The sequence below is a fragment of the Peromyscus eremicus genome, chromosome 22 (genome assembly GCF_949786415.1).
Source record: "Peromyscus eremicus chromosome 22, PerEre_H2_v1, whole genome shotgun sequence".
Taxonomy (NCBI): Eukaryota; Metazoa; Chordata; class Mammalia; order Rodentia; family Cricetidae; genus Peromyscus; species Peromyscus eremicus.
Genome location: NC_081437.1, coordinates 35,869,643 through 35,886,824, shown reverse-complemented (window position 1 = coordinate 35,886,824; position 17,182 = coordinate 35,869,643). Strand labels below are relative to the sequence as shown.

At 48.8% G+C, this 17,182-nt stretch overlaps 1 protein-coding gene across 1 annotated transcript in view; it reads right to left on the bottom strand.

Moving 5' to 3' along the window:
• The window catches only part of Nol10 (nucleolar protein 10), an 86,982-nt gene that overhangs the window by 53,992 nt on the left and 15,808 nt on the right, over nucleotides 1-17,182 (bottom strand). The window contains exons 9-13 of the mRNA XM_059248491.1: nucleotides 16,247-16,332; nucleotides 10,020-10,098; nucleotides 8,600-8,749; nucleotides 4,682-4,748; nucleotides 2,158-2,210 (exon numbers count right to left, since the gene is read on the bottom strand). Of these exons, the coding sequence (XP_059104474.1) occupies nucleotides 2,158-2,210; nucleotides 4,682-4,748; nucleotides 8,600-8,749; nucleotides 10,020-10,098; nucleotides 16,247-16,332 (435 nt within the window). The remainder of the gene's footprint in view (nucleotides 1-2,157; nucleotides 2,211-4,681; nucleotides 4,749-8,599; nucleotides 8,750-10,019; nucleotides 10,099-16,246; nucleotides 16,333-17,182) is intronic.

The following is a 17,182-nucleotide window of genomic DNA, read 5'->3' as shown; positions in this document are numbered from 1 at the left end:
ATGGAGCCACACTGCAGAGAAAAACTGAGCCTGGACAGCTGTGTCTTGTCCTTGTTTGTGGAACCACTGATAAATCAGCCACTAAAACAAGTGAGACGGCAGACACAACAGGACTCCCTGAGAGAGGGTAAAGGGAAGGACTGGGAGAGCGGGATGGAGATGAGGGGACCCACGTGGTCTCAACGGACTAGCACAGGCAAGGGTGTGGGGAGCTAAAGTCAGGACTGTGTCAGTCTCCAGAGAGTCTAAGCGTTCAGGAAAGATGGGATCAGCTGGAAGGGCAAAAGCGAACACGTTGAGAGAACACCACGCTGCCTTCTCTGCAGCTCAGCCTGCAGGGACGTGGGGCGGCTGCACTGATTTATAAGATGTTCCTACAAATCACAGGTCAGACCTCCTACACTTGGCACCAGCCATGGACTAAACACATACGTCTCTGGTTCTCTAGGCCTCACCTGAGCCTTGGGCCAAATGCAGCTCCTCAAGTTTGATATAAATCTTCCGGTAAATGGCAAGCTTTCAGCCCGGGGCTCGCTCTTTGAAGGAGCAGGGAGAGAGCAGGTGCCAAGTACAGACACGGCGCTGAGGAGCAGGACTTGGTGCAAGAGTGGGGGACAGACGGGGCCAGGAAGGAGAGCAAAGGACAACCTGCAGCTCTGCCTAGCAAGACCTCTGTGCACATTGGTCCTGCATGTGCAGGCACCCGAGCTCTGGGTCCACCCCACAGCTGCCTGTCCAATCTCTGCTACCAAGCTGAAACTTGGGGCCTGGGAGAGACTGGAGTCGAGAGGGCCGCTTCTCACTGTTGGCTGCATCAGCCCCTCTTGACTTGCACCCGAAGTCCCCATCACTTGGAACAAAAAAAAAATAAGCCAACACAACCTTTCCAAAGGGCAGCCTTGGCTCTCTTGGCTGCTCGAGGTGTGCCAGGCTCCCTGTGCCCCTCGCACACACACTTCTGACCCTTCCCAGTCTGGCACTTGCTCTGCCCCATGAGTCTTTCTCCCTGAGCGCTCTCTCCACAGGCAGTTTCCTGCTGTTGAACACTACTCCACCTGTGGCTCAGCCCACCCCTCCAGCTAGTCTACAGAATCAACCTCCAGGCTCTCCCTGAAGTCACTCTGTGCAGTTTACTGAAGTTCCCACAGGCACCTAGCCCACAATGGGGGAGGGGTCTCTCCTCCCAGGCACTCTCAGAGTCTTCCTCCTAGAGCTCACGGCCAGACCCCAACCCGCCTTTCTTCCCGTCTTAACCCAGGATGGAGCAGTGGTGACAGACTGTGTGTACACTGTGATGCTGCTGGCACCCAGCACAGTGCCTGGCACACGGCTGATGCAGCCAGTGTACCTATTAACCGACGGGAACCAGGGAAGACGGGGACCCAGGCACAAGTGGAGGCCGTGCGGCTGGGGGAGGGGCAGTGACAGTGCAGGAAAAGCAGCAGCTTCCTGTCTGAACAGCCTCAGAACAAACACTTCGGAGTGCCGTGGCATCAGATTCCCAAGACAACAGAACTCAGCAGCGGGCGGAGCGGTAAAAACCAATCCACACACAGCTGAGCGGCCCACAGCAGTCAGAGTCCAGCTCTCAAGTCCTCCCATCTGTAAGACCCGTCACCCACCTCTCCCCCCAGACCTCAGAATGGCTAACGCCAGCTCTACACGAAGGCTGCCTTCCTAAGAGAACATCTTTCTGTTCTCTCCTTCTATAGTCTAAACGGTAAAGTGTGGGGGCTCCTGGTGCAGAAGAACAATTCTTGAGGGGTGACAGTATAGTAACAGATTGTGATTAGACTGAGATGGCCTCTCTCAAGTGCACCTTACTTCTAACAGAAACAGCCTGCCGTGAGGTAACCAGGAGTGCTGGACTCTGTTCTGATTTAGACCTCTGCTGAGTCAACAGCTCCAAGTTCTAGATCCTGAAACACTCCACAGCAGAGCAAACAACAAAGCATGCCTGAGAAGACTGGTCTTCTCAAGCCTGCGCTAAGACAGCACAAAACAATCCCCCACGGCAGCATGCTGAGACATTTACTCAGCCGCAGAGCACGCCGAATCTACAGTGAGTCTGTGGTGCGGCACAGCCACACAGAGCCCAAAGGCTGTCACATGACCAGTTCACACACAAACCCTGTGCCTGCTCCTGCTGGCTCTTACCGGAATGTAGTAGATGCCCATCTTGGGGGATTCGTTGGCTGTAAGAAGCATCCCTAAAAACAAACACAATGAAAACGTTAACCACATGACAAGAAGAACCCTTTTCTACTTGTTTAACGTTTGAAAGGCTTGAGTTGCCAGTATCTGCAAGCTGCCTTTCTGGGCAAGGGACCTCAGTCGTAGGACAGCTGACTCCCCACGGGTGAACCCTATGTATGAATTTCCTGAGGAGCTCAGGCCATGAGCAGGCTCCAGAGAGGCACTCAGCTCTACACAAGATCTGGAACATTTCCAGCTTCATGCATAAGGAGCACAATATGCGAAGAATAATGGGGAGGAAGGTTCCTTCCTGCAGTCAGGACTCCAGGGAGCAAAGATCCCAGCATCAGAACGTCTGCATTGAACTTCACCACTGACCACAGATCAAATGCCTAAGGGAGCATTATACAGAGCTATCCCCAAAAGACCCACACATCAAGGTGGGAGAGATGCTCAGTGGTTAAAAGCACTTGCTGCTCTTGCAGACAGCCAGGGTCAGTTCCCAGCGCCCACACGGTGGCTCACAACTCTCTGTACTCCCGTTCCAGAGGACCTGACACCCTCTTCTGACCACTCTTGGCACAAGCATGCATGTGGTGCACAGACACATTTACGCAGAACACTCACACAGAAAACATTTTCTTAAGACCCACATGTCAGAGTGCCACGATCATCTTAGGGAATTTAAAGAATGAACCACTAGGAAGTTAATTTAGTCTCCACGGCATCCCCATTGCAAGAAAGCAAAACCAGGCAGGAGGGCAGCTCTATCATTCAACAAAGGATTCCCTAGAACCCCAGCAACCCAGAAATCCATCACTTGTAGGCATTTAGCTACTTCGTGTCGGGTATTAGATGGTTTAGTTGCCAGCAAGTACCCCCAAGTTTTCTGCAGCACCTCCAAGACGGCGAGATGTACTACAGCCAATCCTCTCACGACTACACATGAACTCAGCCAACATTTACCTGATCCTCTACAAGGTAATGTATGACCCTTGAAGCTTGTATGTGATCTCAGTGAGCATGGTGCCCTCTAAAATAAACATCACTAGCCCATATAATGTGGAACACGAAAATTTACTCAAAACAGATAAAATGAAAAGGTTTCTTACATTATCAAACAAACCATTAAATAGTCTAAATCCCACCAACAGATGCAGAACCACCCCGCCATCTCCGTGTAGCTACCGACACGCCTTCCTCAGCTTGCTTTCTGTTTCTGACGTAATGTCAAACTCAACAGCAGCAGTGACTCCAAGAGCAGTACGGGGACCACGGGTTAACGCAGCCACTCTTTCTGACAGGCAGTCCCGGCTCTTTGGAGGTGACGGGAATTAGGGGCAGTGTTTCCACCCAGTTTCTCAAAATGCTGCTGCTTATCGCTCCCAAGAGAAACAGTGCACCAGGAGGTCCGGGTGCCGCCCGTGGTCAGCGCAGGGCCAGCTGCATGTGTCACACTACGGTGCACCCGGTGGGTCCGGGTGCCGCCCGTGGTCAACACAGGGCCGGCTGCATGTGTTACACTACGGTGCACCGGGTGGGTCCGGGTGCTGGTCTGCGGCAAACAGCCACTAGGCCTCTCCTGTCACTGCTTAATCCTTAGATGTGAGAAACACACGTGTGCTTGCTCCTCGACTCAGAACACTACTTCCTAGGCACTCCAGCTCCAGGCCAGCCCACCTTCATCTGTGTGGACCCTCTGGGGACACTCAGGTCACTCCCGGGCTGCCGGCACCTGCAGCCACCTGTCCGTCCACTTCGGCCCTCCCACAGCCCTCCTTGCTATCCTTCTGACGCTGTCTTTCCGTGATCACCTCACCACAAAGACACTCGAACCCCATTCAGTGACCGCCCTCCACGGAAGCCCCTGGAAGCCTCCTCTGCCCCTCCCCCGCCCTGCGGCTCTGCCTCATGACTCCTTGTAACACACTGGCACAGTACTGTCCCCACGTGCACGATGAGACACTTCGGGCTTCGCTGTACATCCTGTCAGCAGAACTGTGGGTGCCTCTCTTTAGAGGACACAGCTAGAGACGGAGAGGGTTCATTCTCGCAGACCCCATTTGGGATCTGCCCTGGACGTGTTGCTGAATGTTGAAACCTATCATATAATTTGCTGAACAGTACATGATGCAGTAGATCCCAAACCTTTATCACCATCTGTATCACCAGGTGACTCCAGCCTCCTCCAAATCCCTAACCTCAATTTCCACATGCTATTACTAATCACATAAAAGAATACACCAAAATAGTACCTCACCTCCCGCCTACCTGCATTTTGTTAGCAGTTTCTACTAATAGCTAGGCGGGCTGAGCACTGAGTCATGAAGAGTGGCCCTTTCTGAATCATCCACACCACTTCCTGCTCTTTCTTCTTCCAAGTAAGCGAAAAACTCAAGAACTGTCCTGGCCGAGCCCATGTTACCTTCTTATGAAGCAAATGCAGTTTAAAACTACAACACAGGAACGTGAGGTGAGTGCCTACCTGAGTTGGGATAGAGGCAAACGTCATTAAGGTCATGTTCTGGCTCCAATGAAGTAAATATTTTCCCCTAAAACAGTAAGCAAAAATGAATTACTAACATCATCAAACACAGCTTTTTAGCAATGACACATAAAGAAAATAAAAATGGAGACCCAATCTACCTAGTGCTACATAAAAGAAATAACTTAATTGAAAGAATTTATACTTTAAAATCTTATTTGTCTTATTAACCTATCAAATATTCTCATTTTAGAAATAAAACTGCAGCAGAAAGTTGCCCTGTTCAAAACAAAACAGAAGACTCCAAGTCTTAGAGATGCTGGTACACAGTAGAGGATGGCAGTTAAAGGTGAGCTGTGCAGCAGTATCACAAAAACCCAAAGGGCAGCGAAGCACCAGACAGAGCCCTGTGAACACAAACCACCAGTCACTACACCGTGAAGGCTGAGACATTCGACTTTCAACGTGGGGAGCAGTCTACTGTACTGCTGCAAATGAGGAAAAGAAAGGCCCAGGAGGAGGCAGGGGTGGAGGAAGACCAGGAGAAAGATAAACAAGGAAAGCAGGTCACGCAGAGCTGGGTAATCTGTTAGTCAAGAGGAAGTGTTCAGTCTTAAGAAACAAGAAGTGCCAAAATGGAATTGATGGCTGTAATTACGGTGTGATGTCCTCAAGGGGGGCGCTGACAAGCTCTGCCAGCTCTTGCAGCCGTAAGTCATGAGCAGAAGACTGACACCAGGATGTGGTACTGCCAGAAGAGGGTGGAGACGGAGCCCAGGCAGGATGGTTATTTCACGGTTCAGGAAAAACAGTAGCCAAGTTTTTGTTCATCAGAGCAGTGAAACTCGCCCGGCTATCTCCCACTCAAGTGGGAAGGAGCGGGCAAGGAAAAGGAAAGAGAACAAGGCTCTGATGGCCTGAGCGACAGACACATGGAGCACACAGAACAACAGGCCATGAACCCTGGAGCACAGGAATGCAGGAGTAAGGGGTCTGGAAGGACACAGGCAAACTGAATGGGTCGCCAGCTTAGGGAGGACAGAAGCCAGGGCAAGGGAACACCTTCTTTACAGTATCTTGGGAGTTTTCAGAAATAAGAGCCAGCTGTGGGGGCACACAACTATAATCCCAGCATTTGGAGAGTAGAGGTAGGAGGGTGAGTTCGAGGCTGGCCTGAGCTACATTGTGAGTTCCAGGGAAGCCTTATCTACATAGCGAGACTATCTCTAAATAAATAAAATGTATGCACTTATACAATTAAAAACAATTAGCAAGACTTTTTGATTTTATTATGATGATTATTATGTGATCCAGAGTCTAAGCTGCATAGTCTAAGCTGGCCTCAAACTCTTGGTCCTCCTGCCTCAGTCAGCCTCTTAAGTGTTGAAGTTGTAGGCAAGCACACCCTACCCAGTTAAATAGAGTTTTTCCATCAGTTAGGATTGTCAGAAAAATTATTCGTCTAAGATATGCCAACTCCCCCAAGAGTCCTCAAACCCCCCAAACCCAAAGTCTACAAAGCAGGAAGCATGGTCAAGGCCCCTGCAAGCATCAGGGTAATGTTTCCAAGAATTCAGAAATGCTGTAAGCTGGTCCTCTTCTCGTAAGCTAAACAGCCAATGGAAAGGACACACCTCAAGGAGGGCAGCGAACACCAAGACAGCCAGAAGAATAAAGAAAGTAAGGTCACCACTTGTGGAGATAAAAATGCAAAGCTTGAAAGTAAGATCTTGAGAACTTATTTTTATTGAATGTATGACTATGCACCATGTGTATGCAGTGACTGGGGAGTCCAGCAGAGGGCATGTGACCCTCTGGGACTAGAGTTACAGAAAGCTGTGGGCTGTCATGTGGGTGCTGGGAATTGAACCTGGGTCCTCTGGAAGAGCAGCCAGTGCTCTTAACTACTGAGCCATCTCTCTAGCTCTAAAATGCAAAATTAAAAACCCCCAAGTACTGGCTGGAAAAGCCAGAGTGATGGTGGCTGGACTGTGGGGAGCCGCTCATAGCCCGAGAACCCAGCACCTGCCCTGGGCAGTGAGTGTGGAGTAGGCCCCTCCGGTTTCTGAGGATGACCTTGAATTTCTAATCCTGGGCCTCCTGCCATCTCAGGACCGTCTTCTGTTTTTAAGTGGACACTTTTTAGACTGCAGACTTAGTGTATATGTTGAAAACAGAATTTTTAGAGTCTATGGGTTGGAGAGATGGCTCAGCAGTGAAGAGCACTCACTGCCTTCCAAAGGACTTGAGCTCGGCTCCCAGCACCCTAGTCAGGGAGCTGGCAAATGCCTGCAGTTCCTCTCCACGGAAGGCACCTGAGCAATGCGGCAGGAACACACGTGCAGAAACTTCAACATATTTATTTTTAATGTTTAAAAAGAGAATAACAGAGGCAACTGCTGCTGACTTTGTTTTATTGATGTAAAATGGTTTTGAGACCAAGTCTCACTCCAGCCCAGGCTGGCCTTGAACTTGACTTTCCTGCCTCACCTCCTAAGTACTGAGAGGACAGGCATGAGCCATCCAACCCAGCTAATACTTAGGTTTAAAATGAAAAACATGAGCCTCGGCATGGTGGAGCACACCTATAATCATGTGCTCTGGAGGCCCAGCAGACAAGACAGGCCAGGAGTTAATGATATCCTGAGCTATATAAGACCGTGCCTTAAAAACAAACAAACAAACAAACAAAAAAAAAAAAAAAAAAAAAAAAACCAAACTTTTAAATAAATGAGAAAAAAAAAAAGAAGGTAGATTAAAATCAGCAATACAGAATTGTGTTACTTTTAACACTTGGAGTTGAAGGGAAAAAAACCAAAATTATCTTTTTTTTTTTTTTTTTTTTTTGAGACAGGGTTTCTCTGTGTAGCCCTAGCTGTCCTGGATCTTGCTCTGTAGACCAGGCTGGCCTTGAACTCACAGAGATCCACCTGGCTCTGCCTCCCGAGTGCTGGGATTAAAGGCGTGCACCACCACCACCCAGCATCCAAATATTCTTAGGAAAACACTATTCACTTACCAAAACTTTCTCTTGAAATAAAAAGTAAAAAGAACACTGAGGATGTAACTCAGTGGTACAGTGCTTGCCATGCACGTGCAAGGCCTGGGCTCAATCCTAGTACCACCACCAAAGACAGACACACACACACACACACACACACACACAGACAGACATATGAAATTACTGTACAGGTACCATCTCTAACCCTACCTGGTGGAGGTATGACCCTGGGCCACACAGCGACACTATCGTGGAAAGACAATCAGCAGCCCTGAGACTCTGCCGGGGTGGCGAGTGAGCCTCTAGCTCTCGGGATGGAGTTGGCAAAATGGCTGGGCAGGTCAAAGCGTTTGCTGTGCCGCCCTGAGGACCTGCATGATTCCATGAGGAACCCATGGTGGAAGGACTAACACCCAAGCTACCCTCCGATCCCCAGGGCGCTACAGCACACCCGCACCCTCACAGACCACAGGAAAATAAGAGGCTGGCTCTTCAGGGGCAGACTCTCTTTCACGGCGATTTTTCTCCTCTAACGTACTTCTAACATGCAAGCCAGGGTCTAGCAAGACAGCTGGGGGCAGAGACCCTTGCCGCCACGCCTGAGGCCCTGAGTTCAGTCCCTCAGTTGTCCTGACTTCCTCACGCATGGGACAGCACAGTGCACTTAACCAAATGAGAAGAACGCCGCCAGCCAGGGCCAGCCAAGTGGGACGCTCCTTCCCTGCAGACAGGCTCCTGTCAGCTCTCCTCAAACACAGATGCACTCTGTCCTTCGGGGCCTGGCCTGCTGCTTCCCAGATGGCCACTCAGCACCCCCTTCTCAAGGACCCACACAAGCCTCCAAACCACAAGGAATGAACAGAAGCACCAGGAAGAGGCAAGGAAAACGGGGAGCAATCTCAGCAGAAAGTACGTACGGAGTTCTTGTTCCACATTTTGACAATTCTGGAGTCTGCAGACAAGACCAGATCTAACGAGTCCTGGAAATGAACTGACTTAATGGGCAGCCCGTACTGGTGATCCTTGACTAGCAACGGCTTGTCTGAGCGGAGATCATACAGCAATACCTAGAAGAGAATAGTTCATCCTAGTCAGACAAGCCACTTTCAAAACAGCACACTGAAAAGTAGGAACTCTGGGAACTGGGGAGGGGGCTCAGCTAACAGAGTGCTCACTTAAGAGCACAAAGCCCCAAGTTCATTCCCCAGCATGGCAAAAACCAGGCATGGGGGCACATGCCTGTGACCTCAGCACCGAGGATACGGAGGCAAGAGAATCAGGAATTCACGGTCATTCTTGGCTACCTATGGAGTGTGAAGCCAATCTGCGCTACAGGAGGCGGTCTCAAAATAAATCAATTAAAAAACACAAACCTGGAATAATGACTGACACACATTCCATACCCTTCTGTGAACACAACACACACATTCAACTCAGAGCCTAACAGAAAGTCAGCCCTTAGAATACAGTTTTATGACGTCAAGCCCAGGAGCAGTTTTTAGGTATACTGATTTGACAATTACTGATCTACATAGGAAAGAACAGAGGTTTGTAAGGATGCTGTTTCATTTGTTAATCAGCAGATCTGTAGGATGGCCCAGGACACAGCAGGTGCAGCCGTGACAGGCGACATGACAGAGAATGTGGCCAGTGCATGCCTCAGCAGGAAAGGGCCTGGCAGGTCCAAGACAGATTTCCATCGTTAGAGGCAGGGGAGCCCAGAAGCTGGGTTTCCCCATCTTAGGTGACAGGTCCCCTCTAGGCCTGATGAGATGCAGTAAATCTATTTATTACAGGTTATCTCCGACCTCTTTGGGGTCAGACAACTTACAAGAGTGTGGAAGGAAGGAAAGGCATACATTTCAGACTGGAAAGACAAGGCAAGTTCTGTGGACACTGTAGGATGAAGTGTTGCGTGGGAAAAAACACACCTTGAGTTGGGGTGGTGGTGCACGCCTTTAATATCAGCACTGGGGAAGCAGAGGCAGTTGGATCTCTGTGCATTCCAGGCCAGCCTGGTCTACAAAGTGAGTTCCAGGACAGTCAGGGCTGTTACACAGAGAAACATCTTGGAAAAAAAATCAAACACACACACACACACACACACACACACACACACACACACACACACACAAATGTCTGAGGACTAACCCACTTCAACTCCAATTCCAAAGGACCTAGATCAATCTCCCAGGTGCTAGAAGGATCTAGCATTCTGGAACACTCTTTCCACCTGGCCAAAAGAGAACAGTCTCACTTCCTGTCCCAAGTATGTGTCTCCCAATACATATCCAAAATACTGGCTTACGTGTGAAGTTCCACTTCGGACGTATTTACCTGCCCTGTGGATGTTCCAACTGCCATGGTCAAGGCGCCATTAAACTTCAGTGCAGAGATTGTGGGCAAGCTGTTTATCCTGAAAGGCAAATGTTTGTCCTCTGAAACTGTGGACCAAACCTCCTTTTACTATATAATAGGCTCATCATTTGTCTTCACTTCAAATCTGATGAGGAAAATCCTATTCCCAGCTATCTGTTTACAGTCTAACTGCATCCAAACTTTCATAGTAAAAAAGACATTTCACAAACAAATGTAACGCTAACCCACCTTTACCTTCCTTTCTGTTCAGACAATGGAAGCCTATTTTCAGAAATTTTGTGTCTGTGTGTGTGTGTGTGTGTGTGTGTGTGTGTGTGTCCATGTTATCAGTTATCTTCCTATAGTGCAATCCACTGTACCTTTTTTTTTTTTTTTTGGTTTTCCGAGACAAGGTTTCTCTGTGTAGTTTTGGTGCCTGTCCTGGAACTCACTCCGTAGCCCAGGCTGGCCTGGAACTCACAGAGATCTGCCTGGCTCTGCCTCCCGGGTGCTGGGATTAAAGGCATGCGCCACCACTGTACTTTTGAAGTAGGCTAGTCAGTAATTCTGGAGCTTGCTAGTCAGGAACCTCCAGGATCTTCCCATCTCTACTTCTCCGGCTCTGGGATCACGTGTATGTGCTGCTGTGACAGGCTGACAAGGATGCTGGGATCTGAACTAAGTCGTGCCTTGTACAGGTAGCAAGCATTTCACTGAATGAGCCATCTCCCCAGCCCCCAACAGCCCCATCTTCATTCAGGAAAACAATTTATCTTGGGACATGGGTAGGCTTACTTCTGATGTAAAATCAATTTCACCGAGGCAGGAGAGAGAGAGGGCTTAGTGGTTAAGAACATGTACTGCTCTTGCAGAGGACACAAGTTCAAGTCCCGGCTCCCATGTCAGGTGACTCACAACCATCTATAACTCCAGCTCCAGGGGACCTGACACCTTGGACCTCTGCAGGTACCTGCACTCATGGGCATATAGACACAGATATCCATAATTAAAATTGTTTCAAAAATGAAATAGGTCAATTTCATCCATCTGAAATAAAGATTAACACCCTCTAAGGCACTGAAGGTAGAACAGGGGCAGGGCCACAGTCCTCACGCTCCAGCACTGAAGACGGAGGTGGACAACCAGACCTGAGGTCAGCAGTGGACAGGGGCTGGCTGTGCTGAGCACGCCTGGAACCCCAGGAGGCGGAGCGAGGGCCACACAGGGAGATCACACCTCACCCAAACAAGAGGACAACAGCTCTGCTCTAGTCCTTAGGACGCCAGGCCAGGCTGAGAGCCAGAGCATCAGCAAGCCTCTCCTGCCACCTAAAGACCCAGCCCGGAGCTGCTCTGAGCAGCAGCTGGGAAGGAGGCCTCTGGGCTACAAAAATTCCGTCACTCCTCTTCCAGATGAACTTTAGAATAATTTTTCATACGGAAGGAAGTATTTTCCTACTTCACTAAGGTTTATTTTATAATGCAACTTTATCACTTTCTTCAGGTAAATGAATCCTTCAGTAATTGTAGAGTTCATGTTATGAGAACTTGGGTCTACTGCCTCCTCCTACTGGGCTATTGCTAATAAACACCAAATTCACTGACTTATGCACATTTATTTCCTAACCAAATTATGCAACTGCCACATTAGTCCTTCCTGTTTTTTTGGTAAGTCTGCAGACTTCCTCAGGTGGCCAAGACAGATGTTAATCACGCATAGAAAAGAACAGCAGCCTCCCACTCTGTCCAGTGATATCGACTCCACCTTCTGCAGTTTAATAACAGAAATGGCAGGCCGCAGGGTTGCAGGAAAAACATAAAGCTAAACATAAAAGGTAAAATACAGAGGCTGGAGAGATGGCTCAGCGGTTAAGAACACCAGCTGCTCTTCTGGAGGACCCAGATAGTGGTGCCAGTTTCAGAGGACCCAATACCCTCTTCTGGCCTTCATGTGCAGGAACAGACACACACATATAATTAAAAACAAATAAATCTTTATAAAAATGATAAAATACAATAAGATCATTTTATACTTAATCAGCAGAAAAAAAAAACAGCCAACTATTTTGAACATTTTGGTATACCTCTGGGTGTTTTCTCATGTCTATACACACGCAAGGCTATTGTCCTGTTTATAGAAAGGTCACAAAACCGTAATAAAACACTGTGACAACTGTAGGTTTTTCTTTCCCATGGAAAGGTGTATTCATATACCCTTCCCTCCATGAACATGCTTCTGAAACAGTTCTCAAAAGCTGAACACCGAGCATGCCACTGACGGAGTTTTCTTCTACAGAGCACATCAAAGTAAAGTACCCAACGGAAACATCACTTCCTGTATACAGAGGACTCACCAAGTCTCTGGCAAACATAAACTGCTCTGGCTCCGGGAAGGAGTTCAAGGCCATTTTCAGCTACCCAGTGAGCTCGAGGCCAGTCTGAAGCTACAAGGGAGCTTATCTCAAAAAACAAACATGTTTTAATATAAAAAGAGAAAATAAATAGCCAGGCATGATGTGGAACATCTTTAATCCCAGTACTCAGGAGGCAGAGGCAGGCGGATCTCTGTGAGTTCGAGGCCAGCCTGGTCTACAGAGTGAGTTCCAGGACAGCTAGGGCAGAGAACCCGTCTCGAAAACCAACCAAACAACTCAAATCATGATCTGCTAAGCAGTTAGGTAGCTTTATTTAACTGCCATCCTCTGCTCTTTCTAAACAATAAACTGGGTGTGGTGTTGTGTGTATACTGTGTACCAGAAACTGACTCAGGGGACTCTCTTAAGCCCAGGAATACAGCCAGCACACACGAGTGAGAACCTAGCTCACAGAACAAACAGCATAGAGAGAAGGCTCAGTGGGGCCAAGCATGGGGGGGCGGGCACCTGCTTCCAAGCCTGGCAACTGGACCCACGGGTGGAAGGAGAGACGACTTCTGACCTCCACATACGTGAAGCAGCATGGGTGTGCCCCACGCACGAAAAACAAATAAATAAATGTAGTAAAACTGAAAAGAAAGAAGATGAGAAGAATGATGAGACATGCTAGGGAGGAGGGTAAGCTGAGTACCAGGAGACAGTGTCCCCTCGATAGGTCGGCAGACGCTTACATTTATTCTAGGCTTTCTGTAGGACAATTTCTGTAGGACAACTGAGCATGTATCCAAGCCCTTAGACACACACGTATGTCATAACCTAGAAATTCGAATTCCAGATGTTTGGGAAATAAGTGCTCAACTGTAAACCTTCCGATGTTCTTGGAGGCTCTGGCTGGCTAAATTCTACTGCATGGCAGGTGTGCTACTGCTATTCTTTCTGTTCAGAAACGGCTTAGCATCTTTGGTTATGCTAAGTAGACTTATTTTCAAAATGACTGCTTTTAGCAAATATACTCAACTACAACAGCTGAAAATGCCTTACCTCTAAAGGACAAAAGAATTCAGTACAAAATGTGAGTCAATTTTTTTCCCCCAGAGACAAGGCTTCTCTGTGTAACTGGCTGCCCTGGGATTCAATTTTATTTTTAAAAGATATTTCCATATTTCAGCCAGATGTGGTGGCCCATGCCTTTAATCCCAGGACTGCAGAGGCATAGACAGGCGAATCTCCCAGTTTGAGGCCAGCCTGGTCTACAGAGTGAGCGCCAGAACAGCCAGGGCTACACAGGGAAACCCTGTCTTGAAAAACCAAAAGAAAAAAGTACTCTCCTATTTCTAAAGACCAAAGTTAGATGGCTTTTCTTAGATTGTCTAGTATCACATCTCCTATAGTCACTGCATTTCTATTTGAATTTCTAGATAGCCTTAAGATATAATATGTGACTGTTACAGATCTGTTTGCTTTAAAAAGAAAAGTTGTGTGAATACACACAGGAGTGTGTGTACCTGGAGGTCACAGGACAACTCTCTGGAGTCAGTCCTCCTCCACCTACGTGGGTCCCAGAGACTGACTCAGGTCATCGGGCGCACACCTTGGATCCCAGTATTTGAGGCCAGCCTGGTCTACAGGGTTCTAGGCCAGGCAGGGCTAGAGTAAGACTATGTCTCACAAAAACAAAAGAGAAAAAAGGAAGGGAGAGAGGGAGGGAGGGAGACAAACAAACCCAGGACAGAGTGAACAGAGCACACATCTCAACTGTAATTCAAAGACAAACCAATGCCTAGAGGGGAGAGAAAATGAACCTCTCTACTTCCTTCAGAACCTGTAACATATCTGATTTTCTTCCTTTCTGCTGACACTCATTTTTCTGACTCGGGCACTGGAGATCTGGCTCAGGGGAGAAAAGCGCGAACCGCTCTGCAGAGACTAGAATCTGGTCCTGCACCCACTGGGCGGCTCACAACCGCCTGCAGCTCAAGCTCTCGAGGGTGCAGCGCTCTCCTCTGGCTCTTCAGGAACCTGCACTAGTGTACACACACACACACACACACACACACACACACACACACACACACCCCAATCTTCAACAACAAACCTTATTATGCATTTCTGCATTAGTTTACTCTATGTGGGAGTGAACTTCCTGGCTTAAAATTGCTTAATATTCTCTACACCATGTCATGATTAATGAAGCTGATGACCAGTTAACTGTCTCTACTGTCACTCTAAATGTAATAGTTAAAGCAGACACACAAATCAATGTATTTCTTAACACACAGAGTAAGATTTGTCTACGTAGAAGGACGTATCTCTCTGTTCCTGCTCTTCCATTTTCCCCTGGATTGCTTGTTATTGCGGTACTGAGAACTGAACCCGCAGCCCCGCACACTCCACAGCGCACACTCCACAGCGCTCTCCCACTGAGGACTGAACCCGCAGCCCCGCACACTCCACAGCGCTCTCCCACTGAGAACTGAACCCGCAGCCCCCCACACTCCACAGCGCACACTCCACAGCGCTCTCCCACTGAGGACTGAACCCGCAGCCCCCCACACTCCACAGCGCTCTCCCGCTGAGGACTGAACCCGCAGCCCCGCACACTCCACAGCGCTCTCCCGCTGAGGACTGAACCCGCAGCCCCGCACACTCCACAGCGCTCTCCCGCTGAGGACTGAACCCGCAGCCCCGCACACTCCACAGCGCTCTCCCACTGAGAACTGAACCCGCAGCCCCCCACACTCCACAGCGCTCTCCCGCTGAGGACTGAACCCGCAGCCCCGCACACTCCACAGCGCTCTCCCGCTGAGGACTGAACCCGCAGCCCCGCACACTCCACAGCGCTCTCCCGCTGAGGACTGAACCCGCAGCCCCCCACACTCCACAGCGCTCTCCCACTGAGGACTGAACCCGCAGCCCCGCACACTCCACAGCGCACACTCCACAGCGCTCTCCCACTGAGGACTGAACCCGCAGCCCCCCACACTCCACAGCACACACTCCACAGCGCTCTCCCACTGAGCTGCATCAGCTGACTAAGAAGCTCCATATAAGCAGATTTTTCCGAGGAATCAGGAATTCCCACCCTAGAGGAGGGAACCCTTTGCCGTGATTTAAGGGTGCTTACTGTAGCCGCAGCCTGTGACCATCAGACGCTTCACCCTCCCACACGCATGTTAACAGAGGGTGTCAATCTCTCTGCAGTAGCTGGGGGGGGGGGGGGGGCAGAGGACGTGAACTGATTCAGCGGGTAAGCCCAGGGCAAGGATCTGCCTGAGGGGGACCTGCCTTCATATCCCACAGCAAACACCTGGGCAGGGGTGCCAGCCTGTGAAGGCAGCCCACACCCGTGAGTTTGGGGACACACACACAGATGCTTGTCTCTTACTTAATTCAATCCACTACTTGGGTCACAGGGTTTCTCTCTCCAAGTATGCACCTCTCAATGTTTCAAGTGTAGGAATTCGACCAACAAGAAGAAAAAACCATCATCCCTTGCTCCCTCCACAGAGCATTCCAAGCACACTTGTCAGCCCACTAACTCACCGCTAACTGAAGTAACAGGTCCCACCCGATTAGTGACCCTGCAGAACTGAAATCCCAGTTCTGACAGCGGACCTGACAATCCCACAGCAGCTGAAGAAGCATGCCGTGCACTCTGGGCAGTCCTGGAGGGAGGCCATCTCCCCGGCCCGCCCCAGCTTCACAGGAAAGAACTGTTACAACCATCGCAGACCCCAGTCTCGGGTGTGAGCCAGAAGGACTTCCATATGCCAGCAGTTCACAACACGCTGTCACGCTGACCTAAAGCCGAAGGCAACTGATTGCTACTTACTCTGAGTCTGCTGTGACACTATTTAACGCACAGTCCAACACGCCAACTCTCTTTCTCACTCTTGGATCCCAGCATTCCACTCGACCCTGAACAAAGGAAAATCCAATCTTAAGTAAAAGCTGCTACTAGGAAAACTTCAAACATGTACCAAAAATAAGATTTATTACCACTAATTTCATGAAGAATCACAGCTTAGCTTAGAACCTATAATCCTGGCACTGTCATGTTTCACCGCAAGGTGATTTACTTTCATAATTAAGGAAACTAGTAATGAAAAAGTTCCAACTATACACATAAACCTTGGATTGGCATCTACGGAAAGAAGGAGCAATAAAGACATTTGTATTTTATATAAATCAATGCTAAACTTCTTAGTAATACTAAAAGTACTGATTTTATGAGAAAGGTCTTTATGGGTTTGTGTTAGTTTGTTTGAATAAAGACCTCACTCTGTTGTCCAGGCTAGCCTCCACTTCCTGGGCTCAAGTGGTCTTCCTGTGTCAGCCTCCTGAGTAGATAAGGCTATGGGACAGGTATTTGCTTTAATCTGTATTACTTTTTACTTTTCTTTGGCTTTTTGAGATGAGGACTTACATAGTCAAGATTAGCCTGGGGTACTCACTGTGTAGCCAAGGCTGGCCTTCAACTTCTGACTCTCCAACACCATCCGGCAAGTGCTGAGGGTATGATCTACCATTCTCAGCTTGACTCATTTTTTTAAAATTTATCTATTCTTATGTTAAGTGCATTGGTGCTTTGCCTACATATATGTGAGGGTGCTGGAATCCTGGAACTGGAGTTACAGACAGTTGTAAACTACCATGTGGGTCCTGGGAAATGAACCTGGGTCCCCTGGAAGAGCAGCCAGTGCTCTTAACTTATGAGCCATCTTTCCAACCCCTTGAATCTTTATTTTTAAGAATTATACATTTAGGC